This window comes from Mustelus asterias, chromosome 17, assembly GCF_964213995.1.
Source record: "Mustelus asterias chromosome 17, sMusAst1.hap1.1, whole genome shotgun sequence".
In the NCBI taxonomy this organism is placed as follows: Eukaryota; Metazoa; Chordata; class Chondrichthyes; order Carcharhiniformes; family Triakidae; genus Mustelus; species Mustelus asterias.
The window spans coordinates 3,654,728-3,679,257 of NC_135817.1; the positions used below are offsets into that span (position 1 = coordinate 3,654,728).

The 24,530-nt window shown below is 47.5% G+C and overlaps 2 protein-coding genes across 3 annotated transcripts in view; one reads left to right on the forward strand and one right to left on the reverse strand.

Moving 5' to 3' along the window:
- wdfy2 (WD repeat and FYVE domain containing 2) overlaps positions 1–24,530 on the reverse strand; it is a 187,790-nt gene that overhangs the window by 28,866 nt on the left and 134,394 nt on the right. The gene's annotated exons all lie outside the window — the stretch shown is intronic.
- Positions 12,781–24,530, forward strand: part of dhrs12 (dehydrogenase/reductase (SDR family) member 12) — a 66,151-nt gene continuing 54,401 nt past the window's right edge. For both annotated transcript variants that reach the window (XM_078232173.1, XM_078232172.1), the window contains exon 1: positions 12,781–12,986. In XM_078232173.1, the coding sequence (XP_078088299.1) occupies positions 12,931–12,986 (56 nt within the window). In that variant the 5' untranslated portion in view covers positions 12,781–12,930. The remainder of the gene's footprint in view (positions 12,987–24,530) is intronic.

Genomic DNA, 24,530 nt, shown 5'->3' on the forward strand with positions numbered 1-24,530 from the left:
CTTAATGCAAGGTAGGTCCATTCAAAAGTCTGATGGCAGCAGGGAAGAAGCTGTTCTTGAGTCGGTTGGTACGTGACCTCAGACTTTTGTATCTTTTTCCTGACGGAAGAAGGTGGAAGAGAGAATGTCCGGGGTATGTGGTGTCCTTAATTATGCTGCCTTGCCAAGGCAGCGGAAAGTGTAGACAGAGTCAATGGATGAGAGGCTACATTGGGCTACATTCACAACCTTCTGTAGTTCCTTGCGGTCTTGGGCAGAGTAGGAGCCCATACCAAGCTGTGATACAAATAGAAAGAATTCTTTCTATGGTGCATCTGTAAAAGTTGCTGAGAGTCGTAGCTGACATGCCAAATTTCCTTCGTCTTCTGAGAAAGTAGAGGCGTTGATGGGCTTTCTTAACTGTAGTGTCGGCATGGGGGGGGGGACCAGGACAGGTTGTTGGTGATCTGGACTCTAAAAACTTGAAGCTCTCGACCATTTTTATTTTGTCCCCATTGATGTAGACAGGGGCATGTTCTCCACTGCGCTTCCTGAAGTCGATGACAATCTCCTTTATTTTACTGACATTGAGGGAGAGATTATGGTCATCGCATCAGTTCACCAGATTCTCTATTTCATTCCTGTACTCTGTCTCATCATTGTTTGAGATTTGACCCAGTACAGTGGTGTCATCAACAAACTTGAAAACCGAGTTGGAGGGGAATTTGGCCACACAGTCATAGCTGTATAAGGGGTATATACTTAGAGGAGTCTAGTAATTCGTACCTATAGTACTTTGGCCCATTGAGTCTGCACCGACCACAACCCCACCCAGGTCCTATTCCCATAACCCCACCTATTCACCCTGCTAATCCCCCTGACACTAAGGGGCAATTTAGCACGGCCAGTCAACCTAACCCGCACACCTTTGGACTGCGGGAGGAAACCGGAGCACCCGGAGGAAACATACACAGACACGGGGAGAACGTGCAAACACCACACAGACACTGACCTGAGGCTGTAATCGAACTGGGTCCCTGGCGCTGTGAAGCAGCGTGCAGTCATGATGGGGAGAGGAGTTGAGAGGCAGAGAAATTTAGGAAGGCTATTCCAGAACTGAGGGCCCCAGCAGTTGAAGGCACCAGTGGCGGATTGATTAAACCTGGGGATGGTCACAAGGTCAGAATTAGATGAGTGCAGATATCCCTGAGGACTGTGGAGCTGGAGGAGATTACAGAGATAGGGCAGGGTCTAACCATGGAGAGATTTCAAAATGAGGGTTACAATGATAAAATCAAAGTGTTGCTTAACCAGAAGCCAATCTAGGACAGCAAGCACTGGGGTGATAAGGAAATGGTAGATGCAGGGAGGATGTTCCCGATGGTGGGGGAGTCCAGAACCAGGGGTCACAGTCTGAGGATTCGGGGTAGACCATTTAGGATGGAGATGAGGAGACATTTCTTCACCCAAAGAGTGGTGAGTCTGTCGAATTCATTACCACAGGAAGTAGTTGATGCCAAAACATTGAATGTATTGAAGAGGCGGCTGGATATAGCACTTGGGGGCGAATGGGATCAAAGGTTATGGGGAGAAAGCAGGATTAGGCTACTGAGTTGGATGATCAGCCATGATCGTAATGAATGGCGGAGCAGGCTCGAAGGGCCGAATGGCCTCCTCCTGCTCCTATCTTCTATGTTTCTATGAAATTAAGATAAGAGTGAGTAATGTTAGAATGTAACTGGTGACAACTTGGATGTAATGTGACCAATGGTAACAAGCTGTAAGGGTCAGCTGACCCAGTAAACCATGGAACCAATTACAGAGTGATGTGATGGTCAGCTGACCAGCTGACTCACTGTAAATAAGAACCTGTTTGGAATTGTGGTGAGTGGCCCAGGGTGTGGCCCCAAGTTGGGAGTAATGAAGTTTCTTTATTAAACCCTTTCTTTGATTTATAAGTTGGAGTAAGTTTTGTTATATTTTTATTATCTGCATTTGAAGAGTTACTTCTGAAGAAACAAGTAAGATACAGCAGCAGAGTTTTAGATGACCTCACATTGACAGAAGTTGGGATGTAGGAGGGCATTAGAATAATCAAGTCTCGAGGTAACACAGGCATGGGTGAGGGTTTCAGCAGCAGAAGGTGAGGTGGATCAGATAATCGTATGCTGGTAGAAATAGGTGGTCTTAGTTATGGTGCAGATTCCTGAAGTTGCCTCTAAGCTGTGCAGCAATGCAATGATCCAAAGGTTCCTGTGCAGGCCATGCACTTCCTCGAGGTGAGTGCGGCCACATAAAACAATAAGCATAAAGAACCCATGCACTTAAATTGCCAATGCACTTGGAAAAACAAATGACAGGGAATGTTGGTGGTCAGAGCTCATTGCAGGATCAAAGATGACACCTAGGTTGTGAACAGACTGGTTAAACCTCCAACAATTGCGCGGGAGAGGAATGGTGTCATCAGCATGGATGCCGAGTTTGTAACAGGGGCTGAAGACTATGGAGGCGATCTTACCAAAACAATTCAAACGGGCGTGAGAACAGGAGAGAATCGTACCCATTTTCTGAATGGTCTCCCAGTCACAATCGTATGGCATTTAGCAAAACAGGAGAGCCCAGATGTGATTCTCGCCTGTAGGGGGCAGGGCAGAGCCTATTCTCACCGGGAAGCCAACTGTCGAGCTCTAGGGGCGCCATTGCACAGGTGGGCCAGTCTCCCAGTGCAATGCGTACACCAACCCCCTTCTGATAACCGCCCCGGCCGATTAACCCCCCCTCCTGATTGCCACACCGGCCAATCAACCCTACCCCCCCCCGATCACCGCCCCAGCCGATCAACCCACCCCTCCTCCCCGCACCACCCGATCACCACCCCGGCCAATCAACACCACCCACTGATTGCTGCTCGGCTGATGTCTAATCCCCATCCTTCAAAATGCAGAGTTCCCCCTCCTTTCCCCTTCCCGCTGGAGCTCCCCTCCCCCCCCCACCTCCCTGTACCATGGTCCTGTCCCCTTCAGGCCCACCCCTTCAGACCCATTTAGACCCCATGCCCTTGGGTCCCACCACCTTGGTACTGCGACACTCCTGAGTGGGCAGTACCAGGGTGCCAGGCTGACACTGTCCAAGAGGCACTGCTCTACCCTGCACCCCCCCCCAACCCCCGACTACCCAGGGGGGCTTCAATGGCCTCCGGTCCCACTGGCGAGGCCATCTCGTCAGGTCCCCGTTGGTGGGGACCACCTGTGATCCTCGCTGACAAGGACCTCCGCCAATGAACAGGTCAGGTGAAATGAGCCTGGATTACAGGGTCAAAGGTAGGGTTCTGAAGACTGTGGAGGAACAGAGAGATCTTGGGGTTCATATCCACAGATCTCTAAAGGTTGCCACTCAAGTGGATAGAGCTGTGAAGAAGGCCTATAATATAGCCTATTATTAACAGGGGGTTGGAGTTTAAGAGCCGTGGGGTTATGCTGCAACTGTACGGGACCTTGGTGAGACCACATTTGGAATATTGTGTGCAGTTCTGGTCACCTCACTATAAGAAGGATGTGGAAGCGCTGGAAAGAGTGCAGAGGAGATTTACCAGAATGCTGCCTGGTTTGGAGGGTAGGTCTTATGAGGAAAGGTTGAGGGAGCTAGGGCTGTTCTCTCTGGAGCGGAGGAGGCCGAGGGGAGACTTAATAGAGGTTTATAAAATGATGAAGGGGATAGATAGAGTGAACGTTCAAAGACTATTTCCTCGGGTGGATGGAGCTATTACAAGGGGGCATAACTATAGGGTTCGTGGTGGGAGATACAGGAAGGATATCAGAGGTAGGTTCTTTACGCAGAGAGTGGTTGGGGTGTGGAATGGACTGCCTGCAGTGATAGTGGAGTCAGACACTTTAGGAACATTTAAGCGGTTATTGGATAGGCACATGGAGCACACCAGGGTGATAGGGAGTGGGATAGCTTGATCTTGGTTTCAGATAAAGCTCGGCACAACATCGTGGGCCGAAGGGCCTGTTCTGTGCTGTACTGTTCTATGTTCTATGATAGCACCCGGGACTCGCTAATTAGATTTAAATTAAGTTATGAATATTAAAATGGGCTTCACGCCCAATAGGGCCGGTAAGATCGCGAGGGGCAAAAACCGGGTGCGAGCCCGATTTTTCGTCCCTTGCCCAATCGCCTTGCCCATCGACCGGGGGGACGAGCTGCTAAGATCGCCCCCTATGATTTTGTTTTCCCAGTATTTCTGCTCTGGTCATATTAGCACCACGCATCTGGCAGACAATGAGCATCTCCCAGCGAGACAGATTCCTAAACAACTCCCCTTCACCAACATTACCTTCACCAAGTCCCTCACACAACATCCTGAGGGCCACGATTGACCAAGAATTCAACACGGCCAGCCAAGTAAATGCCATGGCTGCTGAGATTAGGCGAGAGGCTGGAGATTCTATAACAAGTGGCTAAAGGCAAAAATCTTTCCACCACCTACAAGGCAGAGGTCAAGAGTGTGATGGAATACTCTCCACTTTTCTGGGCGGGGGCAATGTCAACAACAGCAAAGAAACTCAATCCACGACATGTAGGGCCCTATTTTACCATTTTGATTCTAAGTGCTGGGCGGACCTGAAACTGGGAGTGTTTCAGATCCGACTTTTAGACCCGTTCTCAGGAGCCCCCATACACACTCTGCCTGGAAAAGTATCAGCAATTCTGAATCGCACTGCAGAAGCCTATGGACGGGGCTTAACGCAGCCGAAACCCTACAGCTCCGATCGGCGCCTCCAACTGCGCATGTGCAGAAAGGATAGAATAAAGCTCCCCTGCCACATCCCTCCCGGGCCAGATAATGCCTCCCCCTGGCCCCCACAGACATTGCCCCCCCCCCAAAACATTACTGACCCCCTTATTCCCCGCCACTCAGCCCCTTCCCCTCCACCGGTCTCAGGCACAGTGGCAGTGGACCCCCCTCTTCCACTCCACTGATGTCAGGCAGAGTGGCAGCGGACCCCCCTTCCCCTCCACTGATCACAGGCAGAATGGCAGCGGATGCCTCCTATGTAAATAAGATGCACTGTGGCAACTCACCAAGGCTCCCCCGGCAACCCATGGTCTCGTGTGCCTAGGAGGATGAGGGCAGAAGTTGAACAAGAACACAATCACTTCCAAGTCACAGGGCATCCCGGCTTGGAAATACAGTCCTATTCTTTCATTGTCAGCTAGTCAAAATCAGGGTGGCACAGTGGTTAGCACTGCTGCCTCAGAGCACTAGGGACTTGGGTCTGGTTTCCTCCCACAGTCTGAAAGACGTGCTGGTTAGGTGCATTGGCCGTGCTAAATTCTCCCTCAGTGTTACCCAAACAGGCGCCGGAGTGTGGCGACTAAGGGAATTTTACAGTAACTTCATTGCAGTGTTAATGTAAGCCTACTTATGACTAATAAATAAACTTTTTAAAAGTTTAAAATCCTGGAATTTCACATGGGATGGCACTGTGGGAACACTTTCAGCACACAGACTGAAGCTGTTGAAGAAAGCAACTCACCACCTTCTCCCAAAGGGTTGTGAATCTGTGGAATTCGCTGCCCCAAAGTGCGGTGGACGCTGGGACAGTGAGTAAATTTAAGGAGGAGTTAGACAGATTTTTAATGGATTGAAGGGTTATGGGGAGAAGACAGGAAAATGGGGATGAGGAGCATGTCAGCCATGATCGAATGACGGAGCAGGCTCGATGGGCTGAATGGCCTAATTCTGCTCCTGTATCTTATGAACCATCTCCTCAACGGCAACTAGTAAATGCTGACTTTGCCCATAACGCCTGCATCCCAAAAGTGAATCAAATAGAACCATAGAACCATAGAAAATTACAGCTCAGAAACAGGCCTTTTGGCCCTTCTTGTCTGTGCCGAACCATTTTTTGCTTAGTCCCACTGACCTGCACTTGGACCATATCCCTCCACATCCCTCTCATCCATGAACCCGTCCAAGTTTTTCTTAAATGTTAAAAGTGACCCCGCATTTACCACTTTATCCGGCAGCTCATTCCACACTCCCACCACTCTCTGCGTGAAGAAGCCCCCCCTAATATTCCCTTTAAACTTTTCTCCTTTCACCCTTAACCAATGCCCTCTGGTTTTTTTCTCCCGAGCCTCAGCGGAAAAAGCCTGCTTGCATTCACTCTATCTATACCCATCAAAATCTTATACACCTCTATCAAATCTCCCCTCAATCTTCTACGCTCCAGGGAATAAAGTCCCAACCTATTCAATCTCTCTCTGTAACTCAGCTTCTCAAGTCCCAGCAACATCCTTGTGAACCTTCTCTGCACTCTTTCAATCTTATTTACATCCTTCCTGTAACTAGGTGACCAAAACTGTACACAATACTCCAAATTCGGCCTCACCAATGCCTTATATAACCTTACTATAACACTCCAACTTTTATACTCGATACTCCGATTTATAAAGGCCAATGTACCAAAGGCACTCTTTACGACCCTATCCACCTGTGACGTCACTTTTAGGGAACTCTGTACCTGTATTCCCAGATCCCTCTGTTCAACTGCACTCTTCAGAGTCCTACCATTTACCCTGTACGTTCTTCTTTGGTTTGTCCTTCCAAGGTGCAATATCTCACACTTGTCTGCGTTAAATACCATTTGCCATTTTTCAGCCCATTTTTCTAGTTGGTCCAAATCCCTCTGCAAGCTTTGAAAACCTTCCTCACTGTCCACTACACCTCCAATCTTTGTATCATCAGCAAACTTGCTGATCCAATTTACCATCCAGATCATTGATATAGATGACAAACAACAATGGACCCAACACCGATCCCTGCGGCACACCACTAGTCACAGGCCTCCACTCAGAGAAGCAATCCTCCACAACCACTCTGTGGCTTCTTCCATTGAGCCAGTGTCTAATCCTGTGTCTTAATACAATTGGGGTTTTGAAGGAAAGGTTGTTGGGGGAGGGAATGATAGCAGGAAGAGAATTTGGATGGTCAGCAGCTTTGTGGGAATGAAGCTGAGAGAGAGAGCTGGAGATATCATAGAATCCCTACAGTGCAGAAGGAGGCCATTTGGCCCATCGAGTCTGCACCGGCCATAATCCCACCCAGGCCCTATCCCTATAACCCCATGTATTTACCCTAGCTAGTACCCCTACTCTAAGGGTCAATTTAGCATGGCCAATCCACCTAACCAGCACATCTTTCAGACTGTGGGAGGAAACCGGAGCACCCGGAGGAAACCCACACAGACACGGGGAGAATGTGCAAACTCCACACAGACAGTGACCCAAGCCGGGAATCGAACCCGGGTCCCTGGCGCTGTGAGGCAGCGGTGCTAACCACTGTGCCACCATGTCGTCTGATATGCTGCATGGAAGAGATGAATGAACTCAGTGGAGGTGGAGGTGTGATGTGGGACGTAAAGGTAGAGGGGGAATATCTAGAGAAGGTGTGAGAAGAAGATAAGGGAAAAGGTGAGGTAGGAGTGGCAGAAACATCTGAGTAGACAGTCTCTAGTTTTGAGGCGAGTGATGAGAGTCCTGCCTTTGTCAGAGGAGGCCAGAGAGAGGGCTTGAGGGAGTGATTAGCAGTGTGCAGGAGAAGCCACAGGTTACCTTTCCCCAAAGGATAATCCACAAGTATGAAGCCTCAGAAGAACGTGCTGGGTGGCTAAGTAAATCATGAACCGTCTTGCTCACGTACCAAACACCTTGGGTGTGAGCAAAGATGGGTGTTTTACCAGAGAGAATGATTGAGATGGGAGACTGGGAAGGTTTGGTTGGGGTCCAAGTTGTCAATAGTGGAAATAAGGAGCAGCTGAGCAAATCAATAGTTGCCAAAATATTGTGGTGAATTGTGGGCCATAGGCTAGACAGATAAAAATGAAAGGGTTTAGGAGAGGGTGGTCAAGAAGGCATATGGCATGCTTGCCTTTATTGGACGGGGCATAGAATATAAAAGTTGGCATATGATGTTACAGCTGTATAGAACGATGGTTAGGCCACATTTGGAATACTGCGTCCAGTTCTGGTCGCCACACTACCAGAAGAATGTGGAGGCTTTGGAGAGAGTACAGAAAAGGTTTACCAGGATGGTCAGTACAGACTCGATGGGCCGAATGGCCTCAAAGAACAAAGAACAATACAGCACAGGAACAGGCCCTGGGATCGTTTAAGAGTTATCTCGATAGCCACATGAACAGACTGGGAATAGAGGGATACAAACGAATGTTATGGAGGGTCTTAGCTATGAGGAGAGATTGGGTAAACTGGGGATGTTCTCCCTGGAAAGATGGAGGATGAGGGGCGACCTAATAGAGGTATATAAAATTATGAAGGGCAAAGATAGGGTGAACAGTGGGAAGCTTTTTCCCAGGTCGGAGATGACGAACACAAGGGGTCACGGGTTCAAGGGGTCATGGGTTCAATGTCAGGGGGGCAAGGTTCAACACAGATGTCAGGGGGACGTATTTTACACAGAGGGTGGTGGGGGCCTGGAATGCACTGCCAAGCAAGGTGATTGAGGCGGACACACTAGGATCGTTTAAGAGTTATCTAGATAGCCACATGAACAGACTGGGAATAGAGGGATACAAATGAATGGTCTAGTTGGGCACATGAGCGGCGCAGGCTTGGAGGGCCGAAGGGCCTGTTCCTGTGCTGTATTGTTCTTTGTTCTTTGAGGCCATTCGGCCCATCAAGTCTGTACTGACCACAATCCCACCCAACCCCTATCCCCATAACCCTACCCATTCCCCTACTAGCCACCTGACACAAAGGGGCAATATTTAGCATGGCCAATCAACCTAACCCACGCACATCTTTCAGACTGTGGAAGGAAACCGGAGCACCCGGCGGAAACCCATGCAGAGAATGTGCAAACTCCACGCAGACAGTGACCCAAGCTGGGAATTGAACCCGGGTCCCTGGCGCTGTGAGGCAGCAGCGCTAAGCACTGTGCTACCGTGCGGCCTGGAGAGGGTGAGGTGAGAGCGACAATGAATACAAGGAAGTAGTCAAAGATAGCCCTGTCAATGATGAAGAATGGAGGAGAGGTGGTGAGAGATGGTCAGATGTTGGGGCGGCCGTGGATATGGATAAGAGTGGAAGGGTGGATAAATTCAGAGTGGGGGGGCAAGGGGAGCTTAGATTTAAAACAATGAGGATGAAGATCCACTCAGTGCAGAGGCTGAGGGTGGGAGGATAATGTGGAGTGAAATGGAGGTGATGGGACTTTATAAAGGTAATAATGCAGCCAGTGAGATTTGGAATGAAGTGTAACCTTTGGAACATTGCAGTAGGGAACCAGATGCCAGAAGAGGGTGAGCCAAAATGTGATAAAGCCATGTCGTAGGTGAGCTGCGATCGCGGAGCGGGACAATGTTTTGGAAGTGAAAACAAATGGTGTTGGTAGTGATTTGACTTTGATTTTGATTTGATTTATTATTGTCACATGTATTAGCATACAGTGAAAAGTATTGTTTCTTGACGCTATACAGACAGAGCATACTGTTCATAGAAAAGGAAATGAGAGAGTGCAGAATGTAGTGTTACAGTCATAGCTAGGGTGTAGAGAAAGATCATCTTAATGCAGGGTAGGTCCATTCAAAAGTTTGACAGCAGCAGGGAAGGAGCTGTTCTTGAGTCGGTTGATACGTGACCTCAGACTTTTGTATCTTTTTCCCGACAGAAGAAGGTGGAAGAGAGAATGTCCGGGGTGCGTGGGGTCCTTAATTATGCTGGCTGCTTTGCCGAGGCAGCGGGAAGTGTAGACAGAGTCAATGGATGGGAGGCTGGTTTGCGTGATGGATTGGGCTACATTCACGACCCTTTGTAGTTTCTTGCGGTCCTGGGCAGAGCAGGAGCCATACCGAGCTGTCATACAACCAGAAAGAATGCTTTCTATGGTGCATCTGTAAAAGTTGGTGAGCGTTGATGAGTGAGTGGAATAAAAATGAGGGAGGATAGGTTCAGCGGTACATCAAGTTTCTCTCCACCCTGACTTGGCCAAAGGTAACAGCGCTGGCACATTGAAGGAGGCAGCCACATTTAAGAAGCTCGAGTGTGTGCAGCGGGTAGCGCTACTGCCTCGGAGCTGGAATGCCTTGGGTTTGAGTCCCACTCAAGGACGTGTTGGCAGCAGAAGAACTCAGCCACTGGCACAGTAAGGCCGGTGTGTATCCATGCCAGTCCCCAGCTCACAAAAATGGGCAGGGTTCATGGCAGGAAGGGCATTGGCTGTAAAACTACCCAATAAATACCCAAAGGAAAAGCTCATTCCAGGGCCTTAGGAAAAGAACAGCGGAGTGGAAATGGATGAATAACTCAACCAGAGAACCATCACAGGTGCAAAGGGCAAGATGGCCTCCTTCTGTGTTGTGTGAGTCTCTGAAAAGATAAGAATTGAGGTATTGCATGTTTCAGTAATTTTGCATCCCTGTTATATTTGTGCTCTGTGTGTTTCAAAAATATTTGTGAAAACAATGATAACAAAACAGGAGATTTTTGTCTGAGAATTTATAGCTTAGATACAGGCCAGGCGGTACGGTAGCACAGTGGTTAGCACTGCTGTCTCAGCGCCAGGGACCTGGGTTCGATTCCCGGCTTGGGTCACTGCCTGTGCGGAGTTTGCACATTCTCCCCGTGTCTGCGTGGGTTTCCTCCGGGTGCTCCGGTTTCCTCCCACAGTCTGAAAGACGTGCTGGTTAGGGTGCATTGACCCGAACAGGCGCCGGTGTGTGACGACTAGGGGAATTTCACAGTAACTTCATTGCAGTGTTAATGTAAGCCTTACTTGTGACTAATAAATAAACTTTATGTCAGCGTTTGCCCTGTACATGAGCCACCTCCCAGCCTATTTGATCAATTCCTATTTGCATATCCTTGTCTTCCTTTCTCCCATAGGTACCTATCTAGTTTCCTTGTGACACACCTATACCATTCTTCTTTTTATGTTCATTTGTTTATGGGACGTGGACGTCGCTGGCCAGGCCAGCATTTATTACCCATCACTAATTGCCCTTGAGAAGGTGGTGGTGGACTGCCCTCCTGAACCGCTGCAGTCCATGTGCTGTAGATGCTGTGCTATTAGGGAGGAGGTTCCAGGATTTTGACTCAGTGACGGTGAAGAACTGGTGATCTAATTCCAAGTGTGTGGCTTGACGGGAAACTCTTAGATGATGGTATCCCCATGCATCTGCTGATCTTGTCCTTTTGGGTGGTGGATCTTACTCAACTGATGAAGGGGCAGCGCTCCGAAAGCTCGTGCTACCAAATAAACCTGTTGGACTTTAACCTGATGTTGTGAGATTTCTTACTGTGCCTCACGGGTTTGGAAAGTGCTGTCAAAGGGGCCTTGGTGAGCTACTGCAGTGCATCATGTAGGTGGTATACACCGCTGCTACTTATCTCAACTACTCCTTGTGGTAGCAAGTTTCACATTCTAATGGGGCGGCACTGTGGCACAGTGGTTAAGACTGCTGCCTCATAGCGCCAGGGACCCGGGTTCAATTCCTGGCTTGGGGTCACTGCGCGTGTGGAGTTTGCACATTCTCCCCGTGTCTGCGTGGGTTTCCTCTGGTTTCCTGCCACAGTCCAAAGATGTGGGGGTTAGGTGGATTGGCCGTGCTAAATTGCCCCTTAGTGTCAGGGGGACTAGCTAGGGTAAATGCATGGGATGATGGGGATAGGGCCTGGGTGGGATTGTGGTCGGTGCAGACTCGATGGGCCGAATGACCTTCTTCTGCGCTGTAGGGATTCTATGATTCTAACCACTCTATGGGTAAAGAAATGTCTCCTGCTTTGTGACTTGATAACCTCTAGTTTTTGTCTCTCTTAAGTGGAAACATTTTCTCCATATTTATCCTATAAAACCCTTTTCTAATCTGAAGGATCTCTCTCTCAGGTCACTGCTCAATCTCTGCAGACGGTTTATTCTTTCCTAATAGGTGTAACCTCTCAGTTCCACTACCACCTATTTCAATATTTTAATGGGTTAAATGGCTGATTTTAAAAATCAGCTCTGACAAAGGCTCATCCAGACTCAAAACGTTGCTCTATTCTTTCTCAGTAAGAAGTCTCACAACACCAGGTTAAAGTCCAACAGGTTTATTTGGTAGCAAAAGCCACACAAGCTTTCGGAACAGGTTGTCCCTTCGTCAGGTAAGGTTACCTGACAAAGGAGCAGCACGCTCCAAAAGCTAGTGGCTTTTGCTACCAAATAAACCTGTTGGACTTTAACCTGGTGTTGTGAGACTTCTTACTGTGTTTACCCCAGTCCAACGCCGCCATCTCCACATCTATTCTCTCTCCACAGATGCTGTCAGACCTGCTGAGATTTCGCAGCATTTTTTGTTTTAGATTCCAGCATCCGCAGTATTTTGCTTTTATATTATGTTGTTGTTAATATTTTTGCTCCTTCTCCAGTGCCTCTATATCTTTCCAAGACTGTGCACAATACTCCAAGTGGGGGAACTGTGTGTGGGGGCCAGGGGGGACTGTGTGTGGGGGGCTGTTTGTGGGGGGTGTTGTGTGTCAGGGGTTGGGGGGACTATATGTGTGTGGGGGGGGCTTTGTGTGTCAGGGGTTGGGGGGACTATATGTGTGTGGGGGGGGTGGGTGGGTTTTGTGTGTGAGGGGTTGGGGGGACTATATGTGGGGGTGGGTGGGTTTTGTGTGTCAGGGGTTGGGGGGGGGGGCACTGTGTGTGTGGGGGGAACAGTGTGTGAGTTGGAGCTGAGTTACTATGAGCTGGTGTGTTTGCTCTGGGCACAGCTCCTGTATATACCCCTGTCAGCTGCTGCTTTTGCAATTCGCTTCCGGGTGGAGGTAGCTGGTTGTCAGAAAGAGAAAGTAAAGCACGTGTTGAATTCAGAGCTTGTATAACAGCCCTGACAGACACAGAGGGAGTAACTGATTGAGGAAGGGGAGACTCCCAGTCTGGCCAACATGTCTCTTTACAGGAACAGCGTGTGGTTTTTAAAAGGCTTGCGAGAGTACACCAAGTGAGTACTGATAGAATTCGCCTGCCGCTTACAGCAAAACTGAGCGCTGTGCTGTTCAGTCTGTAACTCCCTCTACATGCTGTCACTTGTCAGGGGTTTGTTTGCATTGCTGCCTTGTTGATTTTGCTTGGCTATTTTCTCCTCCTGTTTGGCATTCCCAGTCCTGCTTGTAGAGTATGTACCTGCTGCCTGGCTGTACACTCTTTAATCTGTCCGCTTTGCTCTGTCCTGTTCCCACCTGTTGTTAAAACTCTTACTCTGTCCCCACCCCACAGTGTTACATAAGCCCCAGGAGCGGTTACATCAGACTGGACTGACTCTCCCAGTGCTTCTGGAATGAGAGGAAAATATAAGCATCAAAGTGGTAGTTTTAAATGGCAACTCCAAATTAAATCAGTTTCTGTTTTAGATGCTATTGTAAAGGAGGGAATGTTTAATGTGAAATTAATCCAATCCACTGGTTGATCCAGTTTCGATTAGTGGTGTTTGGGTCTATCAGGACACTGGCTGAAGAATGCTGGGAGTTGTAGTTTCTTGTACCTTGTTGAACATCCTATTCCTGGAACCAGAGCATTTCGAATAGAATCACAGAATCCCTACAGTGCAGAAGGAGGCCATTCAGCCCATCGAGCCTGCACTGACCACAATCCCACCCACGCCCTATTCCCCACAACCCCATACATTTACCCTAGCAAGTCCCCTTGACACTAAGGGGCAATTTAGCACGGCCAGTCCACCTAACCCGCACATCTTTACTGAAAAATTCCCCTCGTCGCCACGCTCCGGCGCCTGTTTGCGTACACTGAGAGAGAATTTAGCACGGCCAATCCACCTAACCCGCACATCTTTCGGACTGTGGGAGGAAACCGGAGCACCCGGAGGAAACCCACGCAGACACGAGGAGAATGTGCAAACTCCACACAGACAGTGACCCAAGCCGGGAATCGAACCCGGGTCCCTGAGGCTGTGAGGCAGCAGTGCTAACCACTGTGCCACCGTGACGCAAACTCTTGTACAGAGTTCTTCCACTGTCAAGAGTTAACCCCAGCTGCTATTCTTTTTGGCGAAACTGTTAAACTAAATTCAACAAACTGAAGGGCAAAGCAAGAATGGCCATTTCCCTCCCCCTTAAAGGAGAACTGCCAAAAACAAAGCAGAAATGAAACTTAAACCATCAAATCAGAAGGGGTCAATAACACATCCCAGTCCCCGCGGTGCCCAGCGGGCACGGAAGGCGTTAATGGTGCCAGTGGATTCCACATGCTCTCCCTCCAGGGACACCCAGCCGCGAGTATAGCCATGGTAGAGGGGCAGACAGTGGGGCCAGACAGCCTCCTCGGTCGCCTGCTGCCTCTATCTGTTTATGGCAAGCCATGCCAGGCCCAGGAGCAGACTCACGAAGAGGTCGTCCTCCTCCACCCCTCCCCTCTTCCCTCTCCTCCACACCGGGTGCCTGTATATCAGGAGCGTGGGACTGAAGTGCAAACAAAACGTTAATAAATGCAACCATTTCGGTTGTCCTTAAAATGCCAATTAACTAAATAGTAAACATAGAACATTACAGCGCAGTACAGGCCCTTCGGCCCTCGATGTTGCACCGACCAGTGGTACCAATCTAAAGCCCCTCTAATCTACACTATTCCAATATCATCCATATGTTTATCCAATAACCACTTGAATGCTCTCAACTAGAGGTGAGGCTATATTGGATCTGGTGCTGGGAAATGAGCCAGACCAGGTGCTAGACTTGGAAGTTGGTGTGCATTTTGGTGATAGTGACCACAATTCGGTTACGTTCACCTTAGTGATGGAAAGGGATAGGCATGAACCTCGGGCCAGTGGTTTTAGCTGGGGGAAGGGTAATTATGAGGCTATTAGGAGAGAATTAGGGAACATAGGTTGGACTAGGAGATTACAGGGACTGGGAACGTCCGACATGTGGAGTTTTTTCAAGGAGCAGCTACTGCGAGTCTGTGATAGGTATGTCCCTGTCAGGCAAGGAGGAATTGGTAGGGCTAGGGAACCGTGGTGCACCAAAAAAGTTTCTTTGTTGGTTAAAAAGAAAAAGGAGGCTTATGTTCGGATGAGACGTGAGCACTCGGGTAGTGCACTAGAAAGCTTTAGATTGGCTAAGAGGGAGTTGAAGAGCGAGCTTAGAAGGGCTAAAAGGGGACATGAGAAGACTTTGGCGGATAGGGTTAAAGAGAATCCTAAGGCGTTCTATAGGTATGTCAAGAACAGAAGGTTGGTTAGGGCAAGTTTAGGGCCAGTTATAGATGGCAGAGGGAAGTTATGTGTGGAACCGGAGGAGATTGGTGAAGCATTGAACCAATATTTCTCTTCGGTGTTCACGCAAGGGGACATGAATATAGCTGAGGAGGACACTGGGTTGCAAGGGAGTAGAATAGACAGTATTACAGTTGATAAGGAGGATGTGCAGGATATTCTGGAGGGTCTGAAAATAGATAAATCCCCTGGTCCGGATGGGATTTATCCAAGGATTCTCTGGGAGGCAAGAGAAGTGATTGCAGAGCCTCTGGCTCTGATCTTCAGGTCGTCGTTGGCCTCTGGTATAGTACCAGAAGATTGGAGGTTAGCGAATGTTGTCCCATTGTTTAAGAAGGGGAACAGAGACTTCCCCGGGAATTATAGACCGGTGAGTCTCACTTCTGTTGTCGGCAAGATGTTGGAAAAAATTATAAGGGATAGGATTTATAGTTATTTGGAGAGTAATGAATTGATAGGTGATAGTCAGCATGGTTTTGTGGCAGGTAGGTCGTGCCTTACTAACCTTATTGAGTTTTTTGAGAAAGTGACCAAGGAGGTGGATGGGGGCAAGGCAGTGGACGTGGTATATATGGATTTTAGTAAGGCGTTTGATAAGGTTCACCATGGTAGGCTTCTGCAGAAAATGCAGATGTATGGGATTGGGGGTGATCTAGGAAATTGGATCAGGAATTGGCTAGCGGATAGGAAACAGAGGGTGGTGGTTGATAGTAAATATTCATCATGGAGTGCGGTTACAAGTGGTGTACCTCAGGGATCTGTTTTGGGGCCACTGCTGTTTGTAATATTTATTAATGATCTGGATGAGGGTATAGTTGGGTGGATTAGCAAATTTGCTGATGACACCAAAGTCGGTGGTGTGGTAGACAGTGAGGAAGGGTGTCGTAGTTTGCAGGAAGACTTAGACAGGTTGCAAAGTTGGGCCGAGAGGTGGCGGATGGAGTTTAATGCGGAGAAGTGTGAGGTAATTCACTTTGGTAGGAATAACAGATGTGTTGAGTATAGGGCTAACGGGAGGACTTTGAATAGTGTGGAGGAGCAGAGGGATCTAGGTGTATGTGTGCATAGATCCCTGAAAGTTGGGAATCAAGTAGATAAGGTTGTTAAGAAGGCATATGGTGTCTTGGCGTTTATTGGTAGGGGGATTGAATTTAGGAGTCGTAGCGTTATGTTGCAACTGTACACAACTCTGGTGCGGCCGCACTTGGAGTACTGTGTGCAGTTCTGGTCCCCACATTACAGGAAGGATGTGGAGGCTTTGGAGAGGGTGCAGAGGAGGTTTACCAGGATGTTGCCTGGTATGGAGGGGAGATCCTATGAGGAGAGGCTGAGGGATTTGGGATTGTTTTCGCTGGAAAGGCGGCGGCTAAGAGGGGATCTTATTGAAACATATAAGATGATTAGAGGTTTAGATAGGGTGGATAGTGATAGCCTTTTTCCTCTGATGGAGAAATCCAGCACGAGGGGGCATGGCTTTAAATTGAGGGGGGGTAGTTATAGAACCGATGTCAGGGGTAGGTTCTTTACCCAGAGGGTGGTGAGGGATTGGAATGCCCTGCCAGCATCAGTAGTAAATGCGCCTAGTTTGGGGGCGTTTAAGAGATCCGTAGATAGGTTCATGGACGAAAAGAAATTGGTTTAGGTTGGAGGGTCACAGTTTTTTTTTAACTGGTCGGTGCAACATCGTGGGCCGAAGGGCCTGTTCTGCGCTGTAATGTTCTATGTTCTATGTTCTATGTTCTATGTTGACGAGTCCACCACTGCTGCAGGCAGGGCATTCCACGCCCTTACTACTCTCTGAGTAAAGAACCTACCTCTAACATCTGTCCTATATCTCTCACCCCTCAATTTAAAGCTATGTCCCCTCGTGCTAGCCAACACCATCCGAGGAAAAAGGCTCTCACTATCCACCCTATCTAATCCTCTGATCATCTTGTATGCCTCTATTAAGTCACCTCTTAACCTTCTTCTCTCTAACGAAAACAACCTCAAGCCCCTCAGCCTTTCCTCATACGATTTTCCCACCATACCAGGCAACATCCTGGTAAATCTCCTCTGCACCCTTTCCAACACTTCCACACCTTTCCTATAATACGGCGACCAGAACTGTACGCAATACTCCAAATGCGGCCGCACCAGAGTTTTGTACAGTTGCAGCATGACCTCCTGGCTCCGAAACTCAATCCCTCCACCACTAAAAGCTAACACACCGTACGCCTTCTTAACAACCCTATCAACCTGGGTGCCAACTTTCAGGGATCTATGCACATGGACTCCCAGATCCCTCTGTTCATCCACACTACCAAGTATCTTACCATTAGCCCAGTACTCTGTAAAGCTTTGAAACTTTTAATTTTCCAAATAATAAAAACTGAAGGCACTTAACGATCATGCTGAACATCTCAATTTTAAAAAGGCTGCTTAAATAAATTTAAATATTGCGGCAGTTACTACTTTTGCTGTGATATGTGCTTGTCACACTGTTTTCTTTTATCACATTCACATAAGAACAGTTGAAAGAAAAAGAGTCCCCTTTCATCCTCCAAGATTGGGCATGGGGGAAGAATGTACATTTTTATAGCGCCTTTCACAACTTCAGGATGCCCCAGCCAATGACGTTTTTATTATTTAAGTTTATTTATTAGTCACAAGTAGGCTCACATTAACACTGCAATGAAGTTACTGTGAAATTCCCTTAGTCAACGCGCCATTTACAGGTCCAGGCAGCGGGCGATGGAGGGGGCCGTCCATCCTGACTGTCTGCCCCTCTACCGCGGCTATGTTCGCGGCCAGGTGTCCCTGGAGAGGGAGCATGCGGTGTCCACGGACGCGGTTGACGCCTTCCGCGCCCGTTGGGCACCGCAGGGGTTGGGGTGCGTTATTGACCCTGATAATCACATTTTAATTTGATGTCATAGAATCATAGAATCGTAGAAACCCTACAGTACAGAAAGAGGCCATTCGGCCCATCGAGTCTGCACCGACCACAATCCCACCCAGGCCCTACCCCCATATCCCCACATATTTTACCCACTAATCCCTCTAACCTACGCAAGCCAGGACACTAAGGGGCAATTTTAGCATGGCCAATCAACCTAACCCGCACATCTTTGGACTGTGGGAGGAAACCGGAGCACCCGGAGGAAACCCACGCAGACACGAGGAGAATGTGCAAACTCCACACAGACAGTGACCCAAGCCGGGAATCGAACCCAGGTCCCAGGAGCTGTGAAGCAGCAGTGCTAACCACTGTGCTACCGTGCTGCCCTTGTCTTTAAGTTTCCTTTGTACTTTGATTTTTGTTCGGGCTGTCCCCCTCCTTTTGGGGAGCTGCCCCTTTTTACTTTGTCCTGACTTAATTTGAGTTTGTTTATGTGGTTTGACCTAAAAAGAGGCCACACTCCACACCTTCAGGTCAATGTACCTAACCCGCACATCTTTCAGACTGTGGGAGGAAACCGGAGCACCCGGAGGAAACCCACGCAGACACGGGGAGAATGTGCAAACTCCACACAGACAGTGACCCAAGCCAGGAAGTGAACCCAGGTCCCTGGTGCTGTGAGGCAGCAGTGCTAACCACTGTGCCACGTGTCGTTGTTGTAATGTCAGAAATGCAGTGGCCAATTTGGTCACAGAAATAGAGTCAACAATGGCAATTAAATACATTCCTGGAGGTTTCAGTGCATGACTTGCCTCCACACTGCAGCCTTTTGTCAGCCAACACGTCCGTCCTACGTGACACACTGCCTTCCTACATCAATTGGAAAGCAAATAGACTCATTATCCAATTGGATGATTTTAGATTGGCAGCCAAACAGCACACCCCCCCACCCCACCCCCCCCACCCCACCCCAACCACCACCACCCATTTTTCTTTGTCTTGTGACGGTACAGATCAGGAACATTGTTCTGTCTGTGCGGAGTCTGCACATTCTCCCCGTGTCTGTGTGGGTTTCCTCCGGATGCTCCTGTTTCCTCCTACAGTAAATCTATTTTGGCATCAGTGCGAGGATAAGGTATTTCACTCCAGGTGTGATTTTATTGGCATGCTAGGAAGCTTTAATCAGAACAAACTTTATTTAATAATACAGTTTAACTATAACAAATGAATTAGCTTAACTTTTACCAATTGAAATAGTTAATCATGACAAGATACAATTCTTAACTGCTAACCTATCTCAATCAATTGCAATTCAAGCAAAGTTCCTCTTATATACTTAAAACCCCCAGCTTACATGCTCGTACATGGGCTACCAGTCCTCGAGCCCCCAGAACACCTCTGGAGAGAAAGAGAGACCTATTTCTCCTAGCAGGTCCCAAACAACAGCCTCCAGAGAGAGAGAGAGAGCTCTTCCTTCTTTCAGAACCTGACAAGAACACAATAAGAACATAAGAAATAGGAGCAGGAGTAGGCCACCTGGCCCCTCAAGCCTGCTCCGCCATTCAAATTGTGTGCAGTTCTGGTCACCTCACTATAAGAAGGATGTGGAAGCGCTGGAAAGAGTGCAGAGGAGATTTACCAGGATGCTGCCTGGTTTGGAGGGTAGGTCTTATGAGGAAAGGTTGAGGGAGCTAGGGCTGTTCTCTCTGGAGCGGAGGAGGCTGAGGGGAGACTTAATAGAGGTTTATAAAATGATGAAGGGGATAGATAGAGTGAACGTTCAAAGACTATTTCCTCGGGTGGATGGAGCTATTACAAGGGGGCATAACTATAGGGTTCGTGGTGGGAGATACAGGAAGGATATCAGAGGTAGGTTCTTTACGCAGAGAGTGGTTGGGGTGTGGAATGGACTGCCTGCAGTGATAGTGGAGTCAGACACTTTAGGAACATTTAAGCGGTTATTGGATAGGCACATGGAGCACACCAGGATGATAGGGGGTGGGATAGCTTGATCTTGGCTTCAGATAAAGCTTGGCACAACATCGTGGGCCGAAGGGCCTGTTCTGTGCTGTACTGTTCTATGTTCTAATAAGATCATGGCTGATCTGATAGTGGGTTCAGTTCCACTTAGCCGCCCGCTCCCCATAACCCCTAATTCCCTTAATGGTTAAAAATCTATCTATCCGTGACTTAAACACATTTAACGAGGTAGCCTCTACTGCTTCATTGGGCAGAGAATTCCAAAGATTCACTACCCTCTGGGAGAAGAAGTTCCTACTCAACTCTGTTCTAAATTGACTCCCCCGTATTTTGAGGCTATGCCCCCTAGTTCTTGTTTCCATTGTAAGTGGAAATAACCTCGCTGCTTCTACCCTGTCTAGCCCCTTCATTATCTTATATGCCTCTATAAGATCCCCCCTCAACCTTCTAAACTCCAATGAGTACAGGCCCAGTCTACTCAATCTCTCCTCATAAGCTAACCCCCTCATCTCTGGAATCAACCTGGTGAACCTTCTCTGTACCCCCTCCAAAGCTAATATATCCTTTCTTAAATAAGGGGACCAAAATTGTACACAGTGCTCTAGGTGCGGCCTCACCAGTACCCTGTACAGTTGCAGCACGACCTCCCTGCTTCTATACTCCATCCCTCTTGCGATAAAGGCCACCATTCCATTTGCATTCTTGATTACCTGCTGCACCTGCAAATAACGGCTTGTTTTTCCCTGTAAGCTTAGCTCTTCCCCTTAAGCGCATGACTTTGTCAATCGACCTAATCAAAACCAGAGAAAAAAACCAGATGTAAAAAAATGCATTCACTCAGATTTAGACAAACACATCCCTAGCTAAAATCTGTCATAAGCCCGCATTCTCAGCATGTGAGCCGAGTGATGCCTGGACCAATCGACACTCCTTTGTCAGAGCTTGTGTGCAGCTTGGAAGGCCGTTCACCTCTGACGAAGGGTCACCCAGACCCGAAACGTTGGCTCGATTCTCTCTCCGCGGGTGCTGTCAGACCTGCTGACATTTTTCTAGCATTTTCTGTTTTTGTTTCAGTTCTTGTCTTTCCATAAGTTGTGAAGGAAAACCCAAGGTCTTTAGAGGTCTCGAGTCACACGCTGTCCTTGACCTTTCTTTGTGGCACAATAGCCATTTGCTGCGAACAAAACAAGACCCGGGAAATGAGATCATTTCTCATAAAACTCCAAATAGAGTCATAGCGGTTTACAGCATGGAAAGAGGCCCTTTGGCCCAACCTGTCCATGCCACCCCTTTTTTTTAAACCACTAAGCTAGTCCCAGTTGCCTGCGTTTGGCCCATGTCCCTCTATACCCATCTTACCCATGTAACTGTCTAAACGCTTTTAAAAAGACTAAATTGTACCCACCTCTACTACTACCTCTGGCAACTTGTTCCAGACACTCACCACCCTCTATGTGAAAAAATTGCCCTTCTGGACCCTCTTGTACCTCTCCCCTCTCACCTTAAACCTATGCCCTCTGGTTTTAGACTCCCCTACTTTTGGGAAAAGATATTGACTATCTAGCCCCTCATTATTTTATAGACCTCTATAAGATCACCCCTCCGTCTTCTACGCTCCAGAGAAAAAAGTCCCAGTCTATCCAGCCTCTCCTTATAACTAAAACTATCAAGTCCCGATAGCATCTGCACTCTTTCTAGTTTAATAATATCCTTTCTATAATAGGGTGGCCAGAACTGTACACAATACTCCAAGTGCAGCCTTACCAATGTCTTGTACAACTTCAACAAGACGTCCCAACTCCTGTATTCAATGTTCTGACCGATGAAACCAAGCATGCCGAATGCCTTCTTCACCACTCTGTCCACCTGTGACTCCACTTTCAAGGAGCTATGAACATGTACCCCCAGATCTCTTTGTTCTGTAACTCTCCCCAACGCCCTACCATTAACTGAGTAAGTCCTGCCCTGGTTCAATCTACCAAAATGCATCACCTCGCATTTATCTAAAGTAAACTCCATGGCCAATGTTACTCATCCTCTTTGTCCCATTTCCCCTCACCAGACTATTGTTTCATAAAAGAGAGAGAGATATATAAAATATAGTGTATGTATACACAAAGTTTAGTCAATGGGCATGAATTAACACATCCTTAACCTCAGCAGAGAAAGGAAAACTGCAATTTACTGAGTGGCATTTTGAAACATTAAACCATAATGCATTCTTGGAATGAGCAACTTAACCATTCCACTATTTCCAGCTACAGAGCAAATCTATAATTATTTATAAGTCAAAAGAGAACAAACACTATTCTTACATTTGATTATAGTTTATCTTATACATCCTTATGCCGATGGAATTGAATTCTAAAGGAACGTTGATACTTAAGTCAATCTAACACAGTTGGAGAGGATTAGTGTCTGTTTGGGTATTGTGATATGCATGAACTGCAGTTTACTTCATCAAGGATGGGATTAAAGGAGTGGCAGGGTAATGCGAGGATGTGCTGACACCTGATGCATAATCTTACCGGGCTGAAGCCCCAGCCTGATCAATAGCTGCAATCGAGTCTCCTGATTCTGGGTCCTATCTGCAGCAACCATACTTTGATTTGATTTATTATTGTCACATGTATTATCATACAGTGAAAAGTATTGTTTCTTGCGCGCTATACAGACAAAGCATACCGTTCATCGAGAAGGAAAGGAGAGAGTGCAGAATGTAGTGTTACAGTCATAGCTAGGGTGTGGAGAAAGATCAACTTAATTCAAGCGAAGTCTGTTCAAAAGTCTGACAGCAGCAGGGAAGAAGCTGTTCTTGTGTCGGCTGGTACATGACCTCAGACTTTTGTATCTTTTTCCTGACGGAAGAAGGTGGAAGAGAGAATGTCTGGGGTGCGTGGGGTCCTTAATTATGGTGGCTGCTTTGCCGAGGCAGCGGGAAGTGTCGACAGAGTCAATGGATGGGAGGCTGGTTTGCGTGATGGATTGGGCTACATTCACGACCCTTTGTAGCTCCTTGCGGTCTTGGGCAGAGCAGGAGCCATACCAAGCTGTGATACAACCAGAAAGAATGCTTTCTATGGTGCATCTGTATACAGTCTATAGCTCAGTAAACGTGTCATTCATTTGAATGATGACGGATGCTGAGAGACAAAACGATTCAGATGGAAACAACTCTGAATGTCAGTAATTTTCCTTGGACAAAATCAATGGATTCTGGCTGTCCCTTGGTTTTACTGGTGTTACCCAAAAGCTTCCGGGGTCCATTCTGTGGCACAAGGTTCCTTACAACTCAGGAGTCTGCAGATGCTGCTTTGGGACAAGTGAGACCAACGTTCTGGTGAGCGCAGGTGAGTTGTATCCTATTGCAAACCTCCCAGCAGACACTCTGATATGAGGCAGATGGATGATCTTGTTCCATAGTGAAGACAATGTTGTCTGAATAAAATGGGAGAAGAACCCCTCCTCCCAACTCCATCCAAAGATATTACCTCACCCCATTCTTCAAATGTGAAACTAAATGCTGCCACTGGTAAGCAGTCAGTGTGGTTTATGTTAGGCACCAAAGCAGAAAGCCCAATGTTATGAAGCCCGACTAGACCCCAACAGTGATTCTATTTTGACATTAGTGTGAGGATAAGGTATTTCACTCCAGGCGTGATTCTGTGACACACTTGGGAGCTTTTATCAAAACAAACTTTATTTAACAATACAGTTTAACTATAACAAATGAATTAGCTTAACTTTTACCAATTGGGATACTTAAAAATGATGTGATATAATTCTTAACTGCTAAGCTATCTCTATTAGTTTCAATTCGAGCAATATTCCTCTTATACACTTAAACTCCTCTTCAAAATCAGTTAGCAACACACAGGCTTACATACTTGGACTGCCACTCCAAGAGCCTCCAGTACACCTCTAGAAAGAGAGACCTATTTCTCCTAGCAGGTTCCAAACAGCAGCCTCAAGCAAGAGAGAGAGACACAAAGAAAATTACAGCACAGGACACCTCTAGCTTCTTTCAGAACCTGGCAGTAATGCCCTCCTTTTCCCTGTAAGCTCTCCCCTTATGCACATGACTTTGTCAATCTAATCAAAATCCTACTCTGAAACCGCAGGGGCAAATAAACAAAAATGCATCAACTCAGATTAAAACAAGCATCGCTATCTAAAATTCTCAGCATGTGAGCTGCCTGGTGCAGACAAATTGGCACCGTGTAAAACAGCTGAATTTTAAACATACCTCTCTCAAGAAACATGATATTTCTTAAAGGTACATGTTGATTGTGAGAGAAGGTTTTTTCAATATGGATCCAATCTTTGATTTGTTGCATCCTGACTGTTGTATGTGGAGTTAAGCACCGAGCTTTAGCTCCGTTAATCACACGCCGTGT